Genomic DNA, 22,803 nt, shown 5'->3' on the forward strand with positions numbered 1-22,803 from the left:
GGCAAAGTACAAGCTAATGCATCTGGTTATCAGTTGTAGGCAATTCAACAACCTGATACTCTACTGTAGAGATCAAATTTAGCACCTGCCACAATCATTGTCATTCCCAGTGAGGTGATGGGGAGCCAAGTTCTGCTCTCAGTTCTGGTGGTACAAACTGGCACGTGCAGCTGTAGTCAGCTAAATCACCCTAGATTACAGCTTTAATTAACAGAGGAATTTGGATATGCTTAAATCTAGGCTGCCTTTCTGGTTCATTAGTTACAACTGAGTTTACAATCCAAGGCACTTAATGCTCTCCTATAGCAGATGCAGCAGAAAATGATATTTACTCCTAAAGCATAGGAGAGTCCAGAGGCCTGCCATGGGACAGAGAGGTCCAGACATGCAGCTCTTAACAAATTCTTTCAAGTTTTTGGCTCATTGACACAGATAGTATGGGAGAAAGTAGCCATCCCATGCTCGAACACAGAGAAAGCAAAGCATTTCAAAAAGGAAAACTTGTGTCACAGAATGAAAAGGTGAAAAAGAAAGCATTAGCATAATATGACATTCTTCAGCTTTTGAATTTCCAAATTACTTTCCTGCCTCCTTCAGCAAAGAGGAAAGCCATTAACATAAAAATTGCCATCTGGCTTCCTCAGGCTGGCCCAATAAATCAATTTTCCAAACCACAGCTGACTTCACAAGAGACTCCCAGTTCATTTCCACACTCATCCTTCACCAAGAGCTCTGTGCTCCCTGTTTCTGGAGCAGCCCCAGCCCCCAGGCTGTACTCACTGCATGGGCTGGGTTGCACTGGTCGATGGGGCTCTTGAAGTCTGTCCGAAGCTCATCGAAGGCAATTATCTGAAAAACAATTTTTTCAAGTCCTGTAATGAATGCTCCTTCAAACTTATTTTCTGAAAAACAATTTTTTCAAGTCCTGTAATGAATGCTCCTTCAAACACTTATTTTCCTTAAGGGGCTAATCAGATGTATTGCCTGCCTTCCTCACTTTCCAGGGAAAATACAGGAAAATAGCTTCCCTGACACACTCCCTTTAGAAGTAAGTAGTTAAAACAAAACATGGGATACTCCTACGTATGACACCTAGAACTCATTAATCTGTCACTCTGCAAAATCATATCTATAGCCTTTTCAGTGCTGCTACTTTCCATATTTCTTCCTTCAAATCAGCAAGATTTCTTTTTTCAGATTTCCACATGACACAAAACTGCTTCACAAACGAATACATCTCCATATTTGATGGAAAAAGTCATTAGCTGTCTAAAACACAGAGATGCATCTGATATGATGTCCCAGGTTTAGTACATAAACAGCTGATTTTTACCCCTTGTTAAACCTACCTCAGATATTAATTCTGAATTAGTATCAGCTTCACCATTAAGCTGCTATTCATTAACAAGCACACTTCTCAAAAGGCAAAGCATTCTAGAGCAAACATGTCCTTCCTAAATTCTGGTGGGTTTTAGAACTTTACTTCACACCTCATTAATGGAGAGATGTCTTTTGCTCAGGTCCTTTGGTTTCCTCCATTGACAGATGGATTGAGACAATCTAGTAATCACTGGTGCTTTTAAAGTACAGCAGACAATTTGTCTATAAAAACAATAGTGTTTTATAACATTTTCTTGGAAGATCTTGAGTTAGACCTATTGAAGAGCTAGCATTTTCCTGGAAGACTCTTTTCTTGGAAAGAAAATAGCTGTAATAATCCTCAGCACACTTCATTCAAAAATCTCAAAGCATATTCTTAACTTGGTGTTTGCATTCTAGTAATACCTTTTCTGCTGCTTTTGTCTTGCTTCACCCAAGGAAGGAAAGATCCCTGACAGGCACCACATAAACAGATGTTAAAACACTGATTCCTTTTTAGACACTTTACAGCCTAAAGTGTCTGTTCTTAATAAAAGATGATGGAAGTACAAGGCAGCAGGTCTGGTAATTAGCAGATGAGTGCAACAGCCATTCCTTGATGTGTAGCAGCGTGCCTGCAGGCTGGCTTTTCAGAAAGGAGCCAACTGGGTGTCAGCACAGACCTGCTGCATAGCCAAAACACATTCATTTAACAGAGATGGAAGGCAGGAGCAGAAAACCTGAAAATGGCCTGTTCTTGAATCACAATAATATGGTGAGACGCTCGAGAATAAAACCCAGAGCTACAATCCATGAATTTCAGCACCTCTCCACATCCTGCTCTAATGCTGCACTCATCCTACTGAAACACATCTCATTTAAAAATCAAAAGTGTGGCATTTTACAAGAGCACTCCACAGAACTCAATTTATTCAACTATGACAAGTCAAAGTGGCAGAATAAACCACAAAGGGAACTATAAAATGTGATTACAAGTGAAGCATTTCTCCCTACGGATGCAGTATCTTTCCAAGTTAGGAATTAGATCTACAATGGTAAAAGAACAACTGAGAGAAGCTGTGAGGGGCTTGCAGTACATTTGTGAAGAATAAGGCTCCTGACACCTCTGTATTTAATATTTCTTGGACAGGTCTTCATATCCTCCAGCTGGAGCAACTGCTAAGAGGGTTACCTGTGAGCAGGTGAGTCAGACACACCTAGAACTGGGTGTCTCTGCAACTGGATATCAGCATCAGCACTGACAGAAAGGGGGAAGGATGGAAAAGAGGTTAGCCTCAAATATACTGCACATTTATGTTTACTTATATTTTTCTTTTTTTTCCTGCTTTTTTTTTTTTTAACTTCACCAACATTCCCAGCTCTGCAGCCAAACCCCCACTCTTTATTTGCTGGCACATAATTTATGTTATGCTTGCATTATAAGTAAGTGCACTGAAACACATCTGAGAGGTATTTTAGCACATGGTTTTCACAGAACCAGTAAGTGTAAATGCAACAGTCTCACAGACAAACCTTTTGAGATGAGCCTGCAAGTTATGACAACGTTAAGAGACATTCCTGCTACACTTGAAAGAGACTGAGGTCTGCTTTCAAGCACACATGACTGGAGGAATGTTTCTTCAATGAAAGTTTCAGTGTCTCTCTGGAAGGAGGCTGACAAAAATAAATCCTCCTCAATTTATTTTTAAAAAAGTTCCATAACATTTTTATATTTTGTTAAATCTCCAGAAATAGTCTGGTGATGACATGAAAATGCCTATTTTAATTTATGAAAAAGCACATTCCTATTTCCTATTTCTCAGTTACAGTGAAAAAATACAAAGCATAGGCAGGGTCAGAATTAGAGAAATAAAAAGAAACTCCTAAAGCATTTTGGGGGCATGGTTTTCTTCTGTTTTGTTATTGAGAATGGAGTGTGTTGGGGTTTTTTTCATTGTTTTTAGATCTTACAATGTGGTTTGTCCTAAATCTAAAACCACAACTGAGTAAAAGTGTAGCTTCTTAAGATTAGCAGTTGCTCACAACACACTGAGTAATTGTGCAACAAATTCTATTATATTACTGAAAATACAGCTGGGCTGTGCTGCAGCAGAGTTTGCATAATTAATTAGGAAACATCTTCCTCTTTCAATTATAAGTCTCATTCTGTGGCAGTTTAATGGCCTGGGGCGTTGAGTGGCTGGAGCTGCCATTTTCCCATCCAAACCCCAAATAACCAAGTACTTGTTTCCATGAAGTATTTCACAGTGCTCTCAGGGGAACTGCAGTGCTCTGACCACAGCCAGATGAACAACCTTGTGCCTGCTCCCTTTTGAGCTGGATGCAGTTCATCCTGTGTCACAGTCACACTTTCTGAAAAATCCCTTTGCCCAGGGAAGCTGAGAAGCCTCAGAGAAGAAGGAAAACAATAATTATCTGATTTGCTTCTCCTGTGTTTTGCTCATGTGGAATGTGTTTGGAGATTGTTTACCCACAGGTGATTGTTTCACTGGTTTTCTGTGAATTGTTTTGACTTTTTGGCCAATCAGGGCCAAGCTGTGTCGGGGCTCTGGAAAGAGTCACGAGTTTTCATTATTATTTTTTTAGCATTCTGTAAGTATCCTTTCTGTATTCTTTAATATAATATAGTATCATAAAATAATAAATTAGCCCTCTGAGAACATGGAGTCAGATTCATCATTCCTTCCTTCATTGGGGCACCCCACAAATCCAATAATCCCGATTCCCACACATCCACTGAGCAGAGCTGCTGAGTGCTCCAGGAGAGCACCTGGACATGCTCAGGGGCTGTTTCACCTCAGAACCTGCCACACTCACAGCATCCTGAGCTGATCACCATCACCATGAGTTCATCTCATCTCACCTTGAGACAATAAAATATATCCCAGGCAGGGCACTTCTTAAGAAATGACATCGTTTCACCCCTGTAAATGAATGTATTTTATAAAGCATTCATTATCTTTCAGCTATCCAATCTAATTTGATGGAGGGTGGCAATCAAGACCACAAATCATGCACATGCATGGACATCAGCAACCCAGTCTCTGCAAAGGCCACACAATAAAAACACTGTTCCAAAGTAAAATGACCAGCCCCTGGTCACAAAGCTGAGCAGAATTTGGAAACATGTTTCCAAATGGAAACGTGAAAACTAGAGACTGGTTCTCACAAAATGGAGAGATTTATTTCTATTAGTAAACATTAATGTTGTACACAGCTTCATAGATAGAGAATAAGGACTATCTGACATTTATTTAGGAACTTGAAGGAAAAAACCCAAAACACCAAGTTATCTGTTGACTTGCAGAGCCCTATGAGGAAAAGAAAAAGAGCATCATGTTTAGCAGTATTTTTTATAATTACTGCAGAAACAGGCCAGGGATTGAATGGACAATGGATATTGCATTACCTTCTGTCTTGGGGAATTTTCCCTGTGAATCCACATTGCAAATCACTGCAGGAAGTTTGTTCTGCCTCTGCCCTAGCCATGCTTTTTCCTGGTGAGAGAAGTGTACTTGTGTGTGTTTTCCACCTAATAAAACTGAAGTTCTATAAAAATACTGCTTGCAGTCTCTGGTGATTCACACCATCTGCAAATCTCAAAGCTCCCAGTACAAGCCAGCAAGGAGTTTGCCCCAATTTATGCACATAATGCATCAATGAGATCGTGATGACAATACATGTTTCAATTGCAAGTATATTTATAAAATTTGTTTTAATTGCCTGCACTCTCTCTGCTTATCAGAGAGACCATAACAGTTCTGAATAAGGAAGTATTCACACAAGACCAAACATGAATTTTGCTTTCTTTTTATGCTTATGTACCCACCAAAATGAAAATTTACCTTGATGTTAGAAATTAGCTATGATATCTCATTTTTAGGGAAGATACTTTTTTTTTTAAAATCACTGAGCACTTACAGAAACATATTTTAATTGAGAATGTGGTGGTTTAGGGTGGCAGTGAAGTTGGTGTAGGTGTGAATGCAGTGACAGCAAAGAAGTTGGATATTATTGCCTACTGGCATCTCAGGAAAGTTAAGATAAAACAGAACTTGATGACAAGCACACCAACCACAGAACAGAACAGTAACACCTAACATATGCTTCCTTGCCACCACCCTGTCAATGCACCACCATCCCATATTGAAGGAGCTGTCTTTAATGGTTCTTTTAGACAATTTGTCTGCCCTCCACTCTCCCAGGCAGCTTTCACAGCACCCAGGCTGACTGACCCAGGTCAGCACTTGGACAGAAGGCAGGATTAGGAGCTCCTCAACTTCATGGCTGCCCAGCAATGCATCCAGAGATATTAACTGTGTTGGGAAAATGCGTTTGAATCATGAGGAAATTGGCTGAGGTACTTGGCTGGATTTTGTTGGGCAGAAGCAGCAACTGAAAAAATGTCAGTCAGGTAAGAGTCAGTCAGGGAGGAATGAAAAAGGACCTGGAAGGGAAGGGAAGTCACTGCCTGGATGTGAGGGAGCCCATAAAGAGCTACAGAGAACAGGGACAACAGCAAAGTGACAGATTGATAGAATGTTTTTTTTTGCTACCCAATTCTTATAATTATATGAAATGAACGTGAACAAGAAATTTATCTGTGAGGTGTTACTCATCCCTCTTTGCTCTCTGGTTGAATTGATCTGCCTAATGCTACCAAGCATGAAAGATATTTCAAAATCATATGAATGGAGGGGTGACCTGCCCCAAATTCCAGTGAATTTTATGCTTTTTATCATGTTGTATTTCTTATCTATATCCACTTGTTAAGCATCTCCCATTAAAAAGGGAAAGAAGTCTCCAGTCTTGGTTTTCATCATACCTCTCTATGGTACACAGCAGCTTCCCAGACCAGTGGATCTGACATGCTGGTGTTGATGAGAACATTACCAATAGAGCCAAATCAAGGGCAAAGAAAAAAGTGAGATGGAAAGTATTCCTTTCTTCTCTTCTCTTTCATTTTTTGAGTAATTAATTCACCACATATTAACAAAAGTAAACAATAATAATTAACAATGCTTTGCAGTTATAGATCTGCCTCCAAGGCAATGAAGGTCTTAGCAAAGGCAAATATAATTTCCATTTTTTATACAAGGGAAAAAACGAAGCTCAAAGAAATTAAATTATTTACAGAATCAGTGGCAGAAGAACCAAAGCCTCTGGATTGTTGCACCATATAAAGTTTAAGGGAAAGAGAGAACACTGTCAGTACACTGATAACATGAGAAGTGAAACCATGCACTTCTGCCTGATTATTGTGCTGTTGTTCATCTCTAGAGCAGAGCACTGCTTTAAGCAGAGCCTTTTTGGATTAAGGTTGCAAATGGTTTTAAGTCACTCAAGGGTAGAAAATTGTTCTATTTGTCAGATTTCACACTAACAACTGTATGACATTTCCTTGCTCTACTTAACTTGAATTTCACATGCTGCCACCATCAAATAACCCTCCACACAGAAATCCAAAATGTGGCTCTATCCAGTGCTGCACAAACACTTGAGCACCCAGTCTATAGTCCTTTACTGAAGTTCTTTTGTCTGTAAAAGGATGCTACATTTAGGACAACATGATTTAAACTTTTTAGTCTCTAACTGGAAGCTTAAGCAAATTAAAGCAATGAAAATCTTAATGTAATTTCTCCAGTATTTAAGCCAGATCCTAAGGCTTTTCTAATAGAAAGTCCAGGATGCAAATTTAAAAATGCATAATCTCCATTCTGTAAACATGACTCCAAATTATTTCCTACCTACCAGTGGAAATACAGAGGTATAATTGTACTGCTGTAAGTAAATACTGATTAAAATCCATAGAGGAAGGCTCTTTTGCTGAGAGCATGTGTGCACAAACATGCCAGCCTGCACTGCTATATTTACACCTCTGTTTTTCCCTGCATAGATAAAAACTATGCAAGTGAAAAAGTAGCAAAATAAAAACCACCCCAACTTTATACAGATGGGCAAAAGCAATATTACTGCATCAGCTACACAAAATCAGATTTCCAAGCCTGCAGTGAGGTGCAAGGGAAACCACTAAAAATCAAGAATAACTGTTTGGCAGTCACTCAAAACAGTCCGCACCTATTGGCACAAGCATGAAAAGCTCCATCCACACTGGGAAAAAATACAGAAATTTATTTTCAGGAATACAACCACACTGTACCAAGCTTTGGGTGCCTTGATTGGAAAGTTACTGTGTCCATGGTACCAGTTATTATTGCAACACTGCAGATCACAGTTTGGAAAAGCAACCTAATTCCTGAATGTAAAGAATTCATGTTATTAATTTTGACAAAACCACTAAAAAGCCCTCAGCAACCGCAAAATTCTGTTGTGCACACAATGCTTCCAGAAGGATGATTTGACAAGCATCTATTGACAGATTTCTACAACTCGTATAAAATGGGCTTTTAAAAATAATTTCATCTAACTGCAAGGTGAAACACTTTTTATTGGCTAACAACAGGACTCTGGTCACAGATTTCACTCACTCACCACAGATACTGAAATATCTTCCCCAGTCATCCTGAATCTGAGATGTCAACCCCCTCCTGCAGCAGAGAGACAAATGTCCCACTGATTCACCACAGACAGAGATGACCTGGGCTTTTATCACAACTTTATACCCACTCGCTGTCTTCCAGTCTACACCAGCTGAAATGCAGCCAGACAAAATTCAGCTGTGCACATATAAAGTGCATTTTGTTAAGAGAAGGAAGACAAGCAGCAAGCTGTGCAGGAGGGATGACGCTAATATAGCTGTACAGAGCCTGCTTCTAAATAGGTTAATAGTTTTGCTCCCTGCAGCTAGAACACATTTCCAAACAGACCTCAAGCAGAGGAGGAATTTTTAAGGTGTGTCCAGACTGCCGTCCTTCTTTCCCTCTCAAAGGATTTCATCATTTTGTTGTCATGATTCTTCTTCTTTTTTCCCTTTTTTTTTTTTTACACCTTACTTTACTGCATTCACTACAGGGAACCAGTTCAGAAAGCAGCAGTGTTCTGTGAATCAAACACACTCCACAGCTCACCCCTCAGTGGGACACAAACACTTGCTACCAATAGGAAGAAAAAAACCCCCACATTTTCAATTAGCACCTGAACTGGTGAATACACCATCTGAACAGAAGGGAAGCTTTCTTGGATGTAGAGATGCAATGCTTCCATTTAATTACATTCAGTGTGGTAGAAACCATTGTTCTACCTCATTTGGCTGAAGACTCCGTGGGTCAGTGGTGAGTTAATGTCAGGGTCTGAACCAAAGGCAGCAGGTATGGTTGGCATTCCCAAGCACTTGTATGTGTGCTCTTCTCTTTTTTCCAATAAAATCTTACAGAGCATTTGACAGTGTTTCCCACCAGCCCCAAAGGCACAATATCTATGCATCATTGTAGGCTGGAGGAAATACAGGTGGAATCTCTGCAGCAATAGGGAACAGAGTATAAATCTCCCACACTCCTTGTGCTTTTGACACAAGTATGCTGCCAATATTCTCTTCATGCATATGGTCTCCTCCTCCTACATGCACTGGGGTATTTAATGTGGATTCCTTATAAAACAAACAGGTTTTTTCAATTTAGATAACAAGATCAAAACCTTTTAAACATTTCAGTCTCTAACTGCTTCTGATCTCTTCAGTTCAGCACCAAAACCCCGAGATCAATTATTCACAGAGCACCAGTGACATCAAACTGACATGTCCTTACTGGGAATGCTGTCACTTCTTAGTTAGGTATTAACTTGATGTGATGGTCAGGACTCGAAAAGCAAACAACCTGCTACAACAAGGATTCCCAGTCACAGCCACATACTCAGCAAACTAAGAAAAGGCATCACAGCATCACGGAATGGGTCAGGTTGGAAGGGACCACAGTGTGTCCAACCTCCCTGCTCAAGCAGGGTCATCCCAGAGCACACAGCACAGCACTGTGTCCACATGGCTCTGGAATATCTCCAGTGAGGGACACTCCACACCTCCTCTGGCCATTCTGTTCCAGTGCTTGATCACTGCACAGGAAAGTTCTTCCTCACAGTCCGGCTGAACTTCCTGTGCATCAGTTTCTGCCCATTGCCACTTGTCCTATTGACTGGCACCACTGAGAAGAGCCAGGCTCTGTCCTCTTGGCACCCTCCCTCAGATACTGACAGACATTTGATGAGGTCCCCAATGTGTTGTCCCTTCTTGATACTGAACAGGCCCAGCTCCCCCAGCCTTCCCTCAGAAGGGAGATGCTCCAGTGCCTTGATCAAAGCAAAGGTCATCGGAACAAAGTCTTACAGATTCTTGCACCAGCTTTTTCTTCTGTCCTGGAAAGGATGTAAACAAGGACCACATCTTCAGATAAACTGAACAAGAATATGTATAAATTTAGGCCAAGACTTCATCCCTACTCTTGATCTCTTCAATGGGCCAAGCGGAGATGATGGGAGTTTGGATCCAAGCTTTACAGCTGAGGTGTCAAACTCAGATCTGTGGCTCTGATTGAGGGAATATCTAGTGCAGATGAATTGGTTTGCAGGTCCCCCAAGCAAGCAGGAGGAGATGAAAGCAGTGTTATTTTCTATCCATGTCCAGAAGAGGCTGCAGAACTCTGCTTTCAGCACCAGAGATAGCACTGCTTTGCCCTTGCTTCACTTTATACTAAACTCCATATCAACTAAAAAAACACAGTAAGAAATTAGCTCCAATGTCTTTCTCACAGCCTCAATATCACAGATGCACCACTACAGATTTGTACATCTGCTACTTGCATAGGCCAAATTCTTCACTATCCAGTTTTTTTCCACACCAAACTAGGGACAGGCTAGACATGAGTTGGTGAAACACCTGTACAAGAGGCTGGCCAGGTGCACAAGGGAGCAGGAAAGGTGGCCTGCTTACAGTGGACCAATAGCTGCTTTATTCTGGTTTATTCTGTATGGAAGCAAGATAACTGCCTACCTATGGAGGTGAGGGTTTATTCTTCTGCCCTTGTTTTTCCTCAAAATTACAAATAATCTCTAATCTATCTCACTTCAAATGCAGTGTGCTCCCATGCAATGTTTCTACTTATCTTTTAGTTCTCATCAGAATTATAGTATATGCAAGGAGAAACACACAGATGCATTACAGCCACAAAGCTCCATCTTCATAAATTATTCTCAAAGTGAACTGAAGCACTTTTTCTATTACTTAACAGCTCAAAGCTGAAAATCCAAAGCTCGGAATAAACAGACTGTTTCTGCAGAATAAATTCAGGGAAAGGGTAGTAAACAGATGGGAAAATGTACCAAAATAGGTACAACTAGAAAAAAATATTTGCCCCAAAGAAGACGGTAAGAGAATGAGATCAAAAGAGAAGATTCTTTTCAGTATCAGTAGATAAAAGTCATGGGTGAGAGACTGGCCAGCTGGCTGGTTCTGTCTCTAAGCAAGTATCCAGTCTTATCACCACAACACAATTTGTTCTTTTCTTGAGCTTCCAAAGACTCCTACACATTGCTACAAGTTATTATTTTGATATTTTAAAGTTCTGTTATGCTGATACATGCTTGGGAGAAGCATTGCCTTCCTTTCCCCCACACACTCCTTAGTTTTCCTCTCATTGCTGCTGATACTTTCCCCCCCCTCTCCCGTGTTCTCCATTCCTACGAGCAGCAATTTATGCACATTCACAAAAACCCAGGAGTCACATAAAGGAATCTGGGTTCTGTCACTAAAAAATCTGTTCAAGCATGTCACACATTACACCATACCCACACAGAAGACTCATAACATGGGCTGTCCAAAAACATCCACTACCTGAATTAACCACACCTTCTGGCTTCAGGCAGCCTCTTCTGCCCAAATAATTGCCTCCCAAATGAGAATGAGAACACAGAAATATTCCCTCTTGTTAGTCCCCTTGCTCATACATGGATTTTCTTCCTCTCATTTCCTCTTTCCTTCACATCTTTCTCCCTGAAGTCTTCCCTCCCCCAGTTCCATTTTCTCCCTTCCCACATCATTTTTATTCCCCGTTACCCACTCAGCAGTGGGGTTCTACTAAAGCTGTCTCAGAAAGAAGCCCGTGGGAGGCATAAATTCTGCTGGATCTGTGCTTCCTGACTTTCAGGGGCACAGCAGGAGCCCTGCTGGACCAGCAAGAGGCAGGACAATGGAACAGGGGCTCTTCTAAATGCGGGCAGCACCAGGCAGGGATGACAACATTAAAGACCTTCCCAAGTTTTCTTTCTTGGCCAAAAAGAGGCCAGGCAGAACTTGGAGGAAATAACTCCAAGGCCAAGACACACACATAGACACATGTGAAATGGCCCTCAGCCACACAGCTGTGTTTGCAGGGCTAAAGCAAGGGGAAGCAATAAAGCAGCACTGGAGCTGTGGTTGCAGAAAAGAGGCAAGGGCAAGGGACACAACAACGTGTAAAAGTCATCAAAAACTGAGATTAAAAGAACAACACCCAAAAACATCCTCATCTGTTCAGCCATGTTCTCATAAAACTCCTTAGTTTAAGTACAAAAGCATGATTAAGGATAAAGATACATTCCAGCATAGCTCCAAACAGGTCTGTCACTTGGATGATCAGCAAATCAATTTTCTAAAGGATCTACTAATAGTGTTTATATAATACTGAGGGATGAACAACTCTGAAGCACATGCAATCAAATTGATTTCAATGGAGCCTTCATTATGTTTGCTTATAATTGCCCATTCTGTGAATGTATAAAGAAGTTTCTAGTTAGATGGTAATACAATGTGAACTATTTAGCCAAACTCATAGCATGATAAAATAATAATGCAACAGAAGATTGACTAAACAATTACACACTTGAAACTGTGACTCACACACAGCGTGAAGATGGTTGGCATTTAAATGCATTTAAAAAATCAAATGTCATTCTATTAAAAAAATGGTGCTTGTATCAACAATGCCTGGCACTTGCACACTATCTGGTATGAGATAATTGCAAGGGCTATAAGTTACTAATTATTACCATTTTACTGTCAGTTTCCTTAATTCTTTAAGATTTGGTTTCTCCAGCAATGTGCTTAGACTTCTGGACGTATTTAAAAAAGCCCAACCTATATTTGACAGCTAGAATATGACATGACCTGCAAAAGCATAGAAATACAAAAGGATCCAAGACCAACTCAGATTTTTCATGACTTGTTACATTGGTGAGGGAGTTGCAACCTGTGTACAATGGGAGAACCCAGCGATGGCACTACCTCTTCATCTGCCCTACGTTCTGCTTCATGTGCTCACATTATCAAAACTGCAGCCACAAGTTCAGCACTCCTGCAGTATCTTGCTGAGAAAACCTACTTCCATTGTAAATGTTTTGTGATTTTAATGTAACTTTCCACAATGACAATCCTAAAATAAATCCTTGCTTTATAGCAATACCTTTTGAATGGGAAGCTGAGAAAAACGTAAAGACTTTTGTCCTGACTTCACAAAGTGCACTGACGGCTCTCTGAATTTAAACTGATCCTCTGTTCAAAGCCATTCCCTCTTGTTCTGTTCCTTGTAAAAAGTCCCTCTCCAGCTCTCTTGTAGGCCCCATTCCAGTACTGAAAGGTGCTGTAAGGTCTCCCTGGAGCCTTCTCTTCTCCAGGCTGAACAATTCCAATTCTTTCAGCCTTCTCAGGGTGCTCCAAATCTTGTGGAACTACTCTGGACACACTCCAACAGGTCTTCTTATGTTAGGGATTCCAGAGCTGGGCGCAGCACTCCAGGTGGGATGTCAGGAGAGCAGAGTGGAGGAGGAGAATCCCCTCCCTTGACCTGCTGGTCACAGCTCCTTTGATGCAGCCCAGGACATGTCTGGCTTTCTGGGCTGTGAGCACACATTGCCAGGTCATGCTGAGCTTCTCATCAACCAACACCCCCAGTCCTGCTCAGGGCTGTTCTCCATCCATTCTCCACCCTGGCTGTGTTTGTGCTTGGGGTTACCCTGACCCAGGTGCAGGATCTGGTCCTTGGCCTTGTTGAATGTCACAAGGCTCACACAGGCCCACCTCTGTTGCCCTGTTCTTCTAAAGCTCTTCTAAGCCTTCTGATGTTTACATTTTTGTAATGGAGTTTCTCACGCACTTTCACGTAAATAATTATTGTCTTGCATTCCCTTCTGGAGGAAGAGAGAATTGATGAACCAGTGTGGTTGGAGAAGTGGCAATTTCATCCTCCAATCCACGGTCACTTTTAGAATTCTATAAATATGGAGGTCCAGAAATGGCCTTTTTTTGCCTTGGACATCTCAGCATGCAAGTGTCGTTCATTTTCGTGCCTTATTGCAACACACAGCTGTCTCCAGCTGTCAAGGTCCCTCTGGATGGCATCCCTTCCCTCCCACATGTTGACCACACCCATGGCCTGGTGTCATTAAACACACCAAGGGTGACCTTGGTCCCACCCTTATGTCACCAGAGAGGTTTGGCAGCGCTGGTTCCAGTTCCAACCCCCAAGGAACACCGCTTGTCACTGGTCTCAACAATCGAGCTGCTGACCACAGCTCTGAGAGTGCAACTGTCCAGCTGATTCCACTGAGTTATCCATCTGTCCAATCCATGTCTCTCCTGTTTAGAGGCAAGGATGCCACTCAGGACAGTGTCAAATGCTTTGCACAAGTCCAGGCAGATGACATCTGTTGCTCCTCCCTCATCCATCAACACAGTTGTAAAAGGTCACCAAATTTCTCAGTGTGATTTGCCCTTAGTGAGGCTGTGTTGGCTGTCACCAGCCAGTTCTTTCTTTTCCATGTGCCTTAGCATGGCATCTAGGAGGATTTGCTCCATGATCTTGCATTCAGTTTCGTGGGGTGAGGCTGTGTTGGCTGTCACCAGCCAGTTCTTTCTTTTCCACGTGCCTTAGCTTGGCATCTAGGAGGATTTGCTCCATGATCTTGCATTCAGTTTCCTGGGGCGGGTTCCATAGAAGTTAGCACAAAACTTTTCTCAGGGGAATGCACCATGAGGATGACATAAAAGTCAGAAGCTGCACCTGTGGATCAGGTTGGAAGGGACCACAGTGGTTTTCCTGGTCCAACCTCCTGCTCAAGCAAGGTCATCCCAGAGCACATGGCACTGGATTGTGTCCGCATGGTTCTGGAATATCTCCAGTGAGGGACACTCCACAACTTCTCTGGGCAATCTGTCCCAGTGCTCAGTTACCTGCAAGTACAGAATTTCTCCTTCATCTTCAGGTGGAACTTCCCGTGCATCAGTTTCTGCCTGTTGCCTCCTGTCCTATTGACTGGCACCACTCTAGAAGAGCCTGGTCCAACCTCTGCCACTCTCCCTTCAGATACTGACATTGATGAGGTTCCCTCTCAAGGCAGAACAGACCCAGCTCCCTCAGCCTTTCCTCAGAAGGGAGAAGCTCCAGTCCCTTGATCACCTTTGCAGCCTCCTGCTCCAGCAGCTCCACATCTCTCCTTGTACTGAGGAGCCCAGAAGTGGGCGCAGCTCTCCAGATGTGCCTCACCAGGGCTGAGCAGAGGGGCAGGATCATGGGCCTTGACCTGCTGGCAACAGTTTTCCTAATGCATCCCTGGATACCATTTGTCTTCTTGGCCACAAGGACAAACTGCTGGCTCAGGGACAGCTTGCTGTCCAACCAAACCCTCAGGTCCCTCTCCACAGAGCTGCTCTCCAGCAGGTTGGCCCCCAGCCTGCACAGGGGCCTGGGGTTATTCCTCCACGGGTGCAGGACCTGGAATTTGCCCTTGCTGAACTTCAGGCAGTTCTTCTGCCCATCTCTCCATCCTGCCGAGGTCCTTCTGAAGGCTGCAGAACCCTCTGGGGTATCAGCCACTCCTCCCAGCCTGGTGCCACCAGTGAACTTGGCTGAGGACGCATTTGCCCCTTCATCCAAGTCATGGATGGGTAAGCCAAACAACACTGGGCTCAGTATCAACCCTTAGGGGACACCACTCTCCTGTGCCACGGGTTACAGCGCTCTGAGATCTGGCATTCAGCCAGCTCCAAATCCACCCCACTGTCCACTCATCCACTCCACACTTCCTGAGTTTGCCTGCGAGGATGTTGTGGGAGACAGTGAGGAAAGCCTTGCTGAAGTCGAGGTGGACAATATCCACAGCTCTCCCCTCATCCATCCAGGCAGTGTTCCATCTCTCCACCCATGGAGAGTTCATAAGTGGTCTGGACAAGACCTTCAGCAGCCTGGCCTAACTTTGAAATTAGGCCTGCCTTGAAGAAGAGATTTGACTGCATGATTTCCTAGATTTCTTCCAATCAAAATTATTCTATGAACCTTTTACCATTTCTTTTAACAGGAACAAGACATTTCTGAAGTTGTAACTACTATCAAGGAATAGAGGAACCACTCAGTTAATAAAATTGCTTCTTGCTCTCTGCACACCATCACGGCCACAAGTTGAATTTTTAACGGGGAACTTCCAACTGTGAAACCCTGGAAGGTGACCTAGTAAATCAAACAGTATTTGACATTCTTCTGCCTTTACCCCATCAGCTGACTCTGCCCTGTGACTTTAAGTGACTCTTTTCAGAGTGGAAGTAACAACAATTCTTACCTGTTTCATGTGGGAGAGACACTTTGTTTCCACAGAAATTGGAAGTGTTTTCCAAACTATCATCACCAGAAGAGTAAGCCTGCCAGTATCCCCAGTTTACAACTTAAATGAGACCTAGTTCCATTGCCTGGTAGAGTCACCTCCAGCTGTCAGCAGCCACACTAGTTACAAATGAGGGGCATGTCTGACAAAGAGTAATGGGTCAAAGAGATGTCTGTCATCTGTATGGAAAACATTCTCTGCTGAGCTTCCTCCTCCTTCTGAAAAATACTTTGCTAAAAGGATATTTATGTGAGGGTAATCCACTAAGCCAGAGGTCTGAAGGCTGAATTCAATGTTTTAAATTTGATTTAATGTAGTATGTGGTGGCTGAATAAACAAACACATGTAATGAGCTATAAACTCATGCCTCCAACTCAGTCTAAGAGTTTTACTCATGGTCTAATAAAATATGACAGCTATATTGCCTTGCTTATTAACAAGCATAGCAGTTACTTAAAAGCACTAGAAATACATTCTTTACCAATTTAGATATAAATCCCTTTAGTAAGCAGATTTTACAACTAATCCTAAGACCAAAAACCCCTCGGATATGTGACAACCAAATAAGATTTAAATAGCTCTCTGCACATATTGTGGGAGGCACGAGACTCCACAGAATAATTTATTTTACACAGATAATGGAGTCACTGTGACTTGTGAGGCATCCAGAATTACAGCCAGTGGCAAACACACACAATTTAAAATCTTTCTCCAAATAAATCTCACCATGACAGTTCAAGCATACACAGAGATCCTGCTTAAGTCTGTGCTGGAGCCCATAGACTGACTTCTATGATCTTTTTAATTATTATTTAAGCATGGCAAGGTTAATAAACTGAGATATACCTCTTTTCCAATATAAAAGATACAGTTTGCTCCACAGCCTGTGCTGCCTGGCCTAATATCTGTCTGTCAGCATTAATGTGACAAACTTCTGAAAGAAAAGTTGTAAGGGAACTGTCAAGCTATGTTACATCCAGGGCAATCTGGCTGTGCTCTGTCTTTAAAAAGAGTGGAAATATCAGACTCATTCCTTAAACTGTCCTGACTATAAAACCTTGAGGGACAATGTGCTTAGCTGCTTAGGCAAGAAAAGACATTTTCAAGAAATATGTATAACACACAGCAATAGCATTTGTGCTCCCCTTCATCAAGCCTTAATCTGATTTTATTTTTAAGCACATAATTATCCAACATTCTCAGAGAAATGCATTAATGACTCATTAGAGAACAGTACTGAACTTCAACGTCTGAAAAGAATTCAGGCTTGACCAGAAGTCTGCAAAGAGATTACAGACTTTCTTTTCTAGACAGGCTCTAAAGCATTGCAGAGAGGTTAAATTGAGATGATTGACAGCCTTCACCAGAGAGAAGCACAGATTCGAGTCAGATCACAGACCTCTTTACAGCTTTCAGGTAGGGCAGAGCTCTCCTCCAAACCTAAGCTACAGAAACAATAAGACACAGATACACAGAGAACATTGATAGATCAGCACAGTTTGTGACCCAAGTGTTTTGCTCAACTGAATTTGCTATCAAGCCAAGCTTATGTGCTTTCTATGTATCTTCAAAATTAAGGCTGTACAATTTATCAAAAATTAAACTAGGAATTTTATGAAGAAGCCTAAGTAAGTCAGAAACCAAATACTCATCAAATTCTGCATCCGCAACTCTTTGAGAGCTTTTGAATTTTTTACCTGAGCTATTGAAACCTGAGTGCTAATAAAACACAGTCCACATCACCAGGATGCTACAGTGACAAAAACCAGAAGTGGCAACATTTTACATGTGTATAGCGCCTTCTGTCAGAAAGCAAAGACATTTTAAGAATAGTCTTAAATAAAGTGACAGGCAGTACTTGCAGTTTAGTTCTCACACTTTGCAAATGAGAAAACAAGGCATAGATAACTCAAGGTATCTGATAAACATAACACATAAAGCCATTAGCAGAAACAACACTGAATACAGATCACAAGGGCTTAATTCCCTGGTGTTTGTAAGGAAAAAAAGGATGCTTTGATTAAAACTACAAGTCAATCTTAGCCTAAATTACTCTGTTCAGTCACAGCCTGCCACTGTTTTTAATTATACTTGTGAACTTGTAACTGTTAAGTGAAGCCAAAGTTATATTAAGTAGTTTATCAAGATTAATACTATCCAAAAGAAAAATAAGGTGGTGTGGGGGGCATAAACCAAGAAAGCTCCATCCTCTGCTGTTTTATCCTCCTTATGCTTGGCTCAAGTAGCTGCCATCACTTTCAACACACGCTGCTCTTGTTGTGCCAAAGGGCTGCTCCTGGATTCATCTGTGTTCTCAACTGTATCAAAATACTCCAAAAAGCATCCAGTGTGGCACAACTTCTCACACTGGCACTGCCAATTTTTTCATTGGCATGATACCCCTGAAACTTTCTGGCAATCCTTAGGTTATGAAGCAGTCACATGCAAAGATTTGCTTGTACAACTTGAAAAAGAGATGGCCCACCACAGAAATTCTTTTCTTTTTAACAGTAATGTTCTTCGTACTTATGAATTGCTTTGCCATGGACCACTTTGAAAAACTGTTTTCTTAAAGCTTTCCTTTAAATAACAAATCTCAAAGTAAGTCTTTTCATCTTAAAACATCACCAGAAGGGAAGGACTCAGATTACTCAAAACCAATATGCTTTAAGGGAGCATAGTGCTGCAGGACTCAACACAAGCATATCCCTTTTTAACTGAGGAGAAATAAGGCACAACTTGGTCAACTTCAGTTAACTTCACTTGAGACACAACTCAGTGGAGCTACACTAGAAATGAATGTGGTGTGTCAAGTCTTGTTGGGAGTTCAAACAGACTTGATCCAGCTCGGTTCAATGTTGGCAAGAAGCTAAAATCTCAGCTCAATATCATTTAGGAATAGAATAAAACTGATCAGTAAAAAGTTGTATATGGAGAAGAAAAAGAGCTGAGGACAGCAAAACAAAGTGCCTGTGATGGTTAGTAGGAGGACTAACACTGTTCTTGAGCTTCCAACAAGATCAGATGAGAATATCAAATTATGTAGTTAGTAGAGCAAATTCTGCTGTTAGTTGTATCACACACTTCTATAGGGTGTTTCTAATACTGTGACATTGCACCCAGAGGTAATGTGGTCACTGAACAACCTAAATGCTGTAAAAATTCCTGCACCACAGAGTGTCACATTGGTTTAATGCAGTACATGAAGATTTTCAAGCCTTTTTCTTCCATTTAATATATATGAGTGAAATTCCAGCAATAATACAGTAAGATAATTCTTGTTCAGAACTTAAACAAATGTTTCTGATAATATCTAATTTGGTTTTGTTGGGAGGTTTTTTTATGACAGACTCCTCTGGCTACCTATACAAGAAAATCACTCAGAGGCAGGAAAAACATTACAATATATTCCAGGTATCTGGATTGTGTGCATTTTGTTCACAATTCCTTTAAAATGCTCTGAGCAGCTTCATTCTATCTGCTTCCAAAGAGTAAGGAGCATGGGAATGTACAGTCTAACTTCTCAGAGGAAAGGCACCAGAAAAGCACAGTGTCCAAAAATAAAAGTCCTCATCTTACTCTCTTGTTTGGTTGTACAGTTTTTATTATACTTCTTAGATCAATATGAATGAAACTCATAATTCATCTGACTTGCCAGCAGGAAGAAAATGAAGTTTTACTTAATCTGCTGTTAAATCATTCCAGATATATGCCCAAACCTCATTCAGCTTCAGGTTAGAACAATATCAAGTCCAAATACTACAGTTTTTTTCTTATCCTTTAAAATAATTTACAAAATATAAATTCTTATTCTCAGAAATCTTCCAAAGTGATAGGACACTCAACTTATTCTTAGCAGCAGAATGTCTTAGAAAAATAAACAGAACAACACAATCACTGGAACACTCCTCTGCCATTATTAGAACCTATGTGCAATATATTTACTGTCCCTTACCAGTATATTACAGTGGAAGAAAAATCAGGTCACAGGGAAGGAGTAGGAGTTTTGTTTCTTGGGAAGATTTTCACTACTGAGATGTTTAAGGTGAAAGAAACTCCTATGACTCAATACATAACTTAGAGAAGAAACCAGACTGTACCAGTTCATAGAGAAAGGATAATAAAAATGCTTGTGTTCTGTGTATGTGGATAACATGGACACCTAAAAGTTTATTTTGGCAGGGTGTTAAATCTGTTATTCCATGACTTTCCTTCACAAACCATGTATTTTATTAGTATTTTTCTATTTACTAGAAAAGATAGTGCCAATTATTTTTCTCTTACAACACAAGAGCATTTCCAGCCATTTTCCATTTCAATCCCTCAACAATTTATTAACAGATGTAAGAAACATGCAGCATAAACATAAGTGTATCAAGAAAAGGTTTTCTTTCCTAGTTGCCTTTACAGAGCTCTTGTACTCAGGTATTGCTCTTCATGAGTTTATAGAATGAAAGTTTAAAAAATGTTTCAATAAGAGTAAATTTGCAGTAACTGCAGTCATTTATGGGAGAATTATTTGCCAGATTTGCTGTAAGTCCTTTATGAATTCACAGGACATCAACTCCAGACTCAAAAAAAAAGAGGACACAGTGACAGACTTAAAACACATAAAACAACCATTAAAATTGCTGCAGTTTAATTTGTAGCTAGAGATTCAAAGGAGAACACACTTCTAACTCTAAGCCCCTTGAGGAAGCTGTGGAATTCTCACTTTTGGAGACCTAAAGGTTTGCAGAAGAGGAGGAGAGAAAACATGAGTAATAATCTAAATTTTACTACTCCTTTTTTCAGAGTAGTGCAGTAGCTGGCTGCTAGAGATCCTTTCCAGCCCTGCAGTACTTGACATCACAACAGCATTTGGCAATACCATCACAGCTTTGTGGTTTCTTTAATAAAAAAATAATAAAAAAAGAACTCGTAACAGTCCCACAAAGAGTATAAAATAATTAAATTTCAAAGCATTCTTGCAACAGAAGGATTTCTTTCAGAGTGCAAATACAACTAAGCTAGCAGTTTTACTTCCATTTCAATAAAAACAAATTCTGCAGCTCCCTTGCTTGTTAGTGAAAGGAGGGTTTTTCTTTTAATCATACTCCATCAGGTAGCTGTAGAAGCATCCATGAGACTCGCTCTATATTCCAACTTACCCTGTTCCATCCTGAATGCTTACAGCACGGAGTCATCGTGTAGCACACACGAAGTGTAATTAATTCTAAAATTTGCAACAGTTGAAAAGAATTGCAAGTTACGCATTAGAATGATTTCACATCTTCCGAGTTACACGTTTACGCCTACCACAGACACCCAGAGCAGTACGGAGCGAGCAGCAGCCCTGTGGAGTGCAATTAACGACGGTGGACCACAATGTGCGTGCGGGTCGCGTATCCGAAGGACGAGAGAGTTTCTCACCCAAGTTTTTAGGAAGTTATTAAGGGAAAACACCGTATCTGCTTCATCAGACACGGGGTGGTTTCCCCGTCACAGCGCTCTGTTCGCAGGCGAGAGAAGCAGACGATGCTACCTGGAGAGCGCCGAACGCCGCCAGCACCGCGGGGCCGGGACAGCGGGGACCGAGCTGGCACAGACCCCGGGCTGCCAGAGACAAACAGACAGACCCCGGGCTGCCACAGACAGACAGACAGACAGACCCCGGGCTGCCACAGACGGACAGACAGATCCCGAACTGCCACGGACAGACAGACAGACCCCGAGCTGCCACAGAGAGACAGACAGACCCCGAGCTGCCACAGACCCCGGGCTGCCACGGACGGACAGACCCCGGGCTGCCACAGACGGACGGACAGACAGACCCCGGGTTGCCACGGACGGACGGACGGACAGACCCCGGGTTGCCACGGACGGTCCCCGGGCTGCCACAGCCCCGTGGCCGCGGCTCCGTGCGCTCCCAGCGCTGTAATTGACACCGTCCCCCACACGGAGGTCTCAGGCAAGCTCCGTCCGCCCTGGCCCCACCGCGGGACGCTGCGCCCCGGCTGCCCGGGCCAGGGGCTGCTCGCCCCCGCCTCAGCCCGCCCCGCTCCCTCACGGCACCGGGACCCTCCGCGGGCCGGGGCTGGAGCCGCCTCCGGCGCGGGGGCTGTGGGGCTGGGGTACTCACATGCCAGATGGCGAAGAAGATGAGGGCGGCGCACAGCACCAGCGACAGCATGTAGCAGAAAGCGGCGAAGGTGAAGGCCATGGCGGGGAGAGCCCTCCGCGCCCCCCTCCGCCGGGCGGGAGGTGCCGGCGGGCGAGCGGCGACCCCCGGAGCGGCGGCGCGGCCGGCGGAGCGGGCAGTGCCTCACGCAGCCGGGGCCGGGCGGCCGCCGCCCCCCGCAGCCGCGCCCGGGCCCGCCCCGAGCCCCGCAACGCCCCCGGCCCGGCCCGGCCCGGCCCCTCGGCCGCGATCCGCTCCCCCGGAGGCTCCACCCGGGGCGGGTCCCCGGCGGGATGCGCTGGGGGTCCGGGGCTCGGCGGAGCGCGGCTGGCCGGGGGCTCCGCTGCCGCTCGAACGTCTCTGCAGGCAGAGAGAGCCGCGTGTTCCTGACTGAAATCCTGTCACGACAGCGTGAGAGGAAGGAGCGTAGGCTGGGATCAGTTCGGGCCAAATCTTGGGAAGATAATTATGTGCCTAAACTTGAAGTGCTTTGATGGGGGTTTTTGAAGTTTTTTGGGTTTTTTTTTCCTTTCGGGGACAGCTAAAGAGGGTGAAGCATTCCCCAGGCTCAGACCAGCGGTGATGTCCATCCTCTGAGGCAGAGGGGACAGGAGCCCAGCCCAAGAGCTCATGAACCAAAGCAGAGCAGCTGAGCAAAGCAAGATCAGTCTGCCCTTTCTCATCAGCTG

The 22,803-nt window shown here is 42.9% G+C and overlaps 1 protein-coding gene across 6 annotated transcripts in view; it reads right to left on the reverse strand.

Annotated features, from left to right (window-relative positions):
* The window catches only part of CNIH3 (cornichon family AMPA receptor auxiliary protein 3), a 70,114-nt gene extending 47,607 nt beyond the window's left edge, over window positions 1-22,507 (reverse strand). For 5 of the 6 annotated variants that reach the window (XR_011678460.1, XR_011678459.1, XR_011678456.1 and 2 more), the window contains exons 1-2: window positions 22,076-22,507; window positions 781-849 (exon numbers count right to left, since the gene is read on the reverse strand). Coding sequence is in view for 2 of the 6 variants with exons in the window: in XM_071422087.1 (XP_071278188.1) it covers window positions 781-849; window positions 22,076-22,156 (150 nt within the window). In the remaining 4 variants the exon portion in view is untranslated. Of the gene's footprint in view, window positions 1-780; window positions 850-21,104; window positions 21,179-22,075 lie in introns of those variants that run through there. The other variant, XM_071422111.1, reaches the window with a different exon arrangement.
* Between the last annotated feature and the right edge of the window lie 296 nt (window positions 22,508-22,803).

Source organism: Agelaius tricolor, unplaced genomic scaffold (genome assembly GCF_023055355.1).
Source record: "Agelaius tricolor isolate 1412-34295 unplaced genomic scaffold, bAgeTri1.0.p SCAF_1, whole genome shotgun sequence".
Taxonomy (NCBI): Eukaryota; Metazoa; Chordata; class Aves; order Passeriformes; family Icteridae; genus Agelaius; species Agelaius tricolor.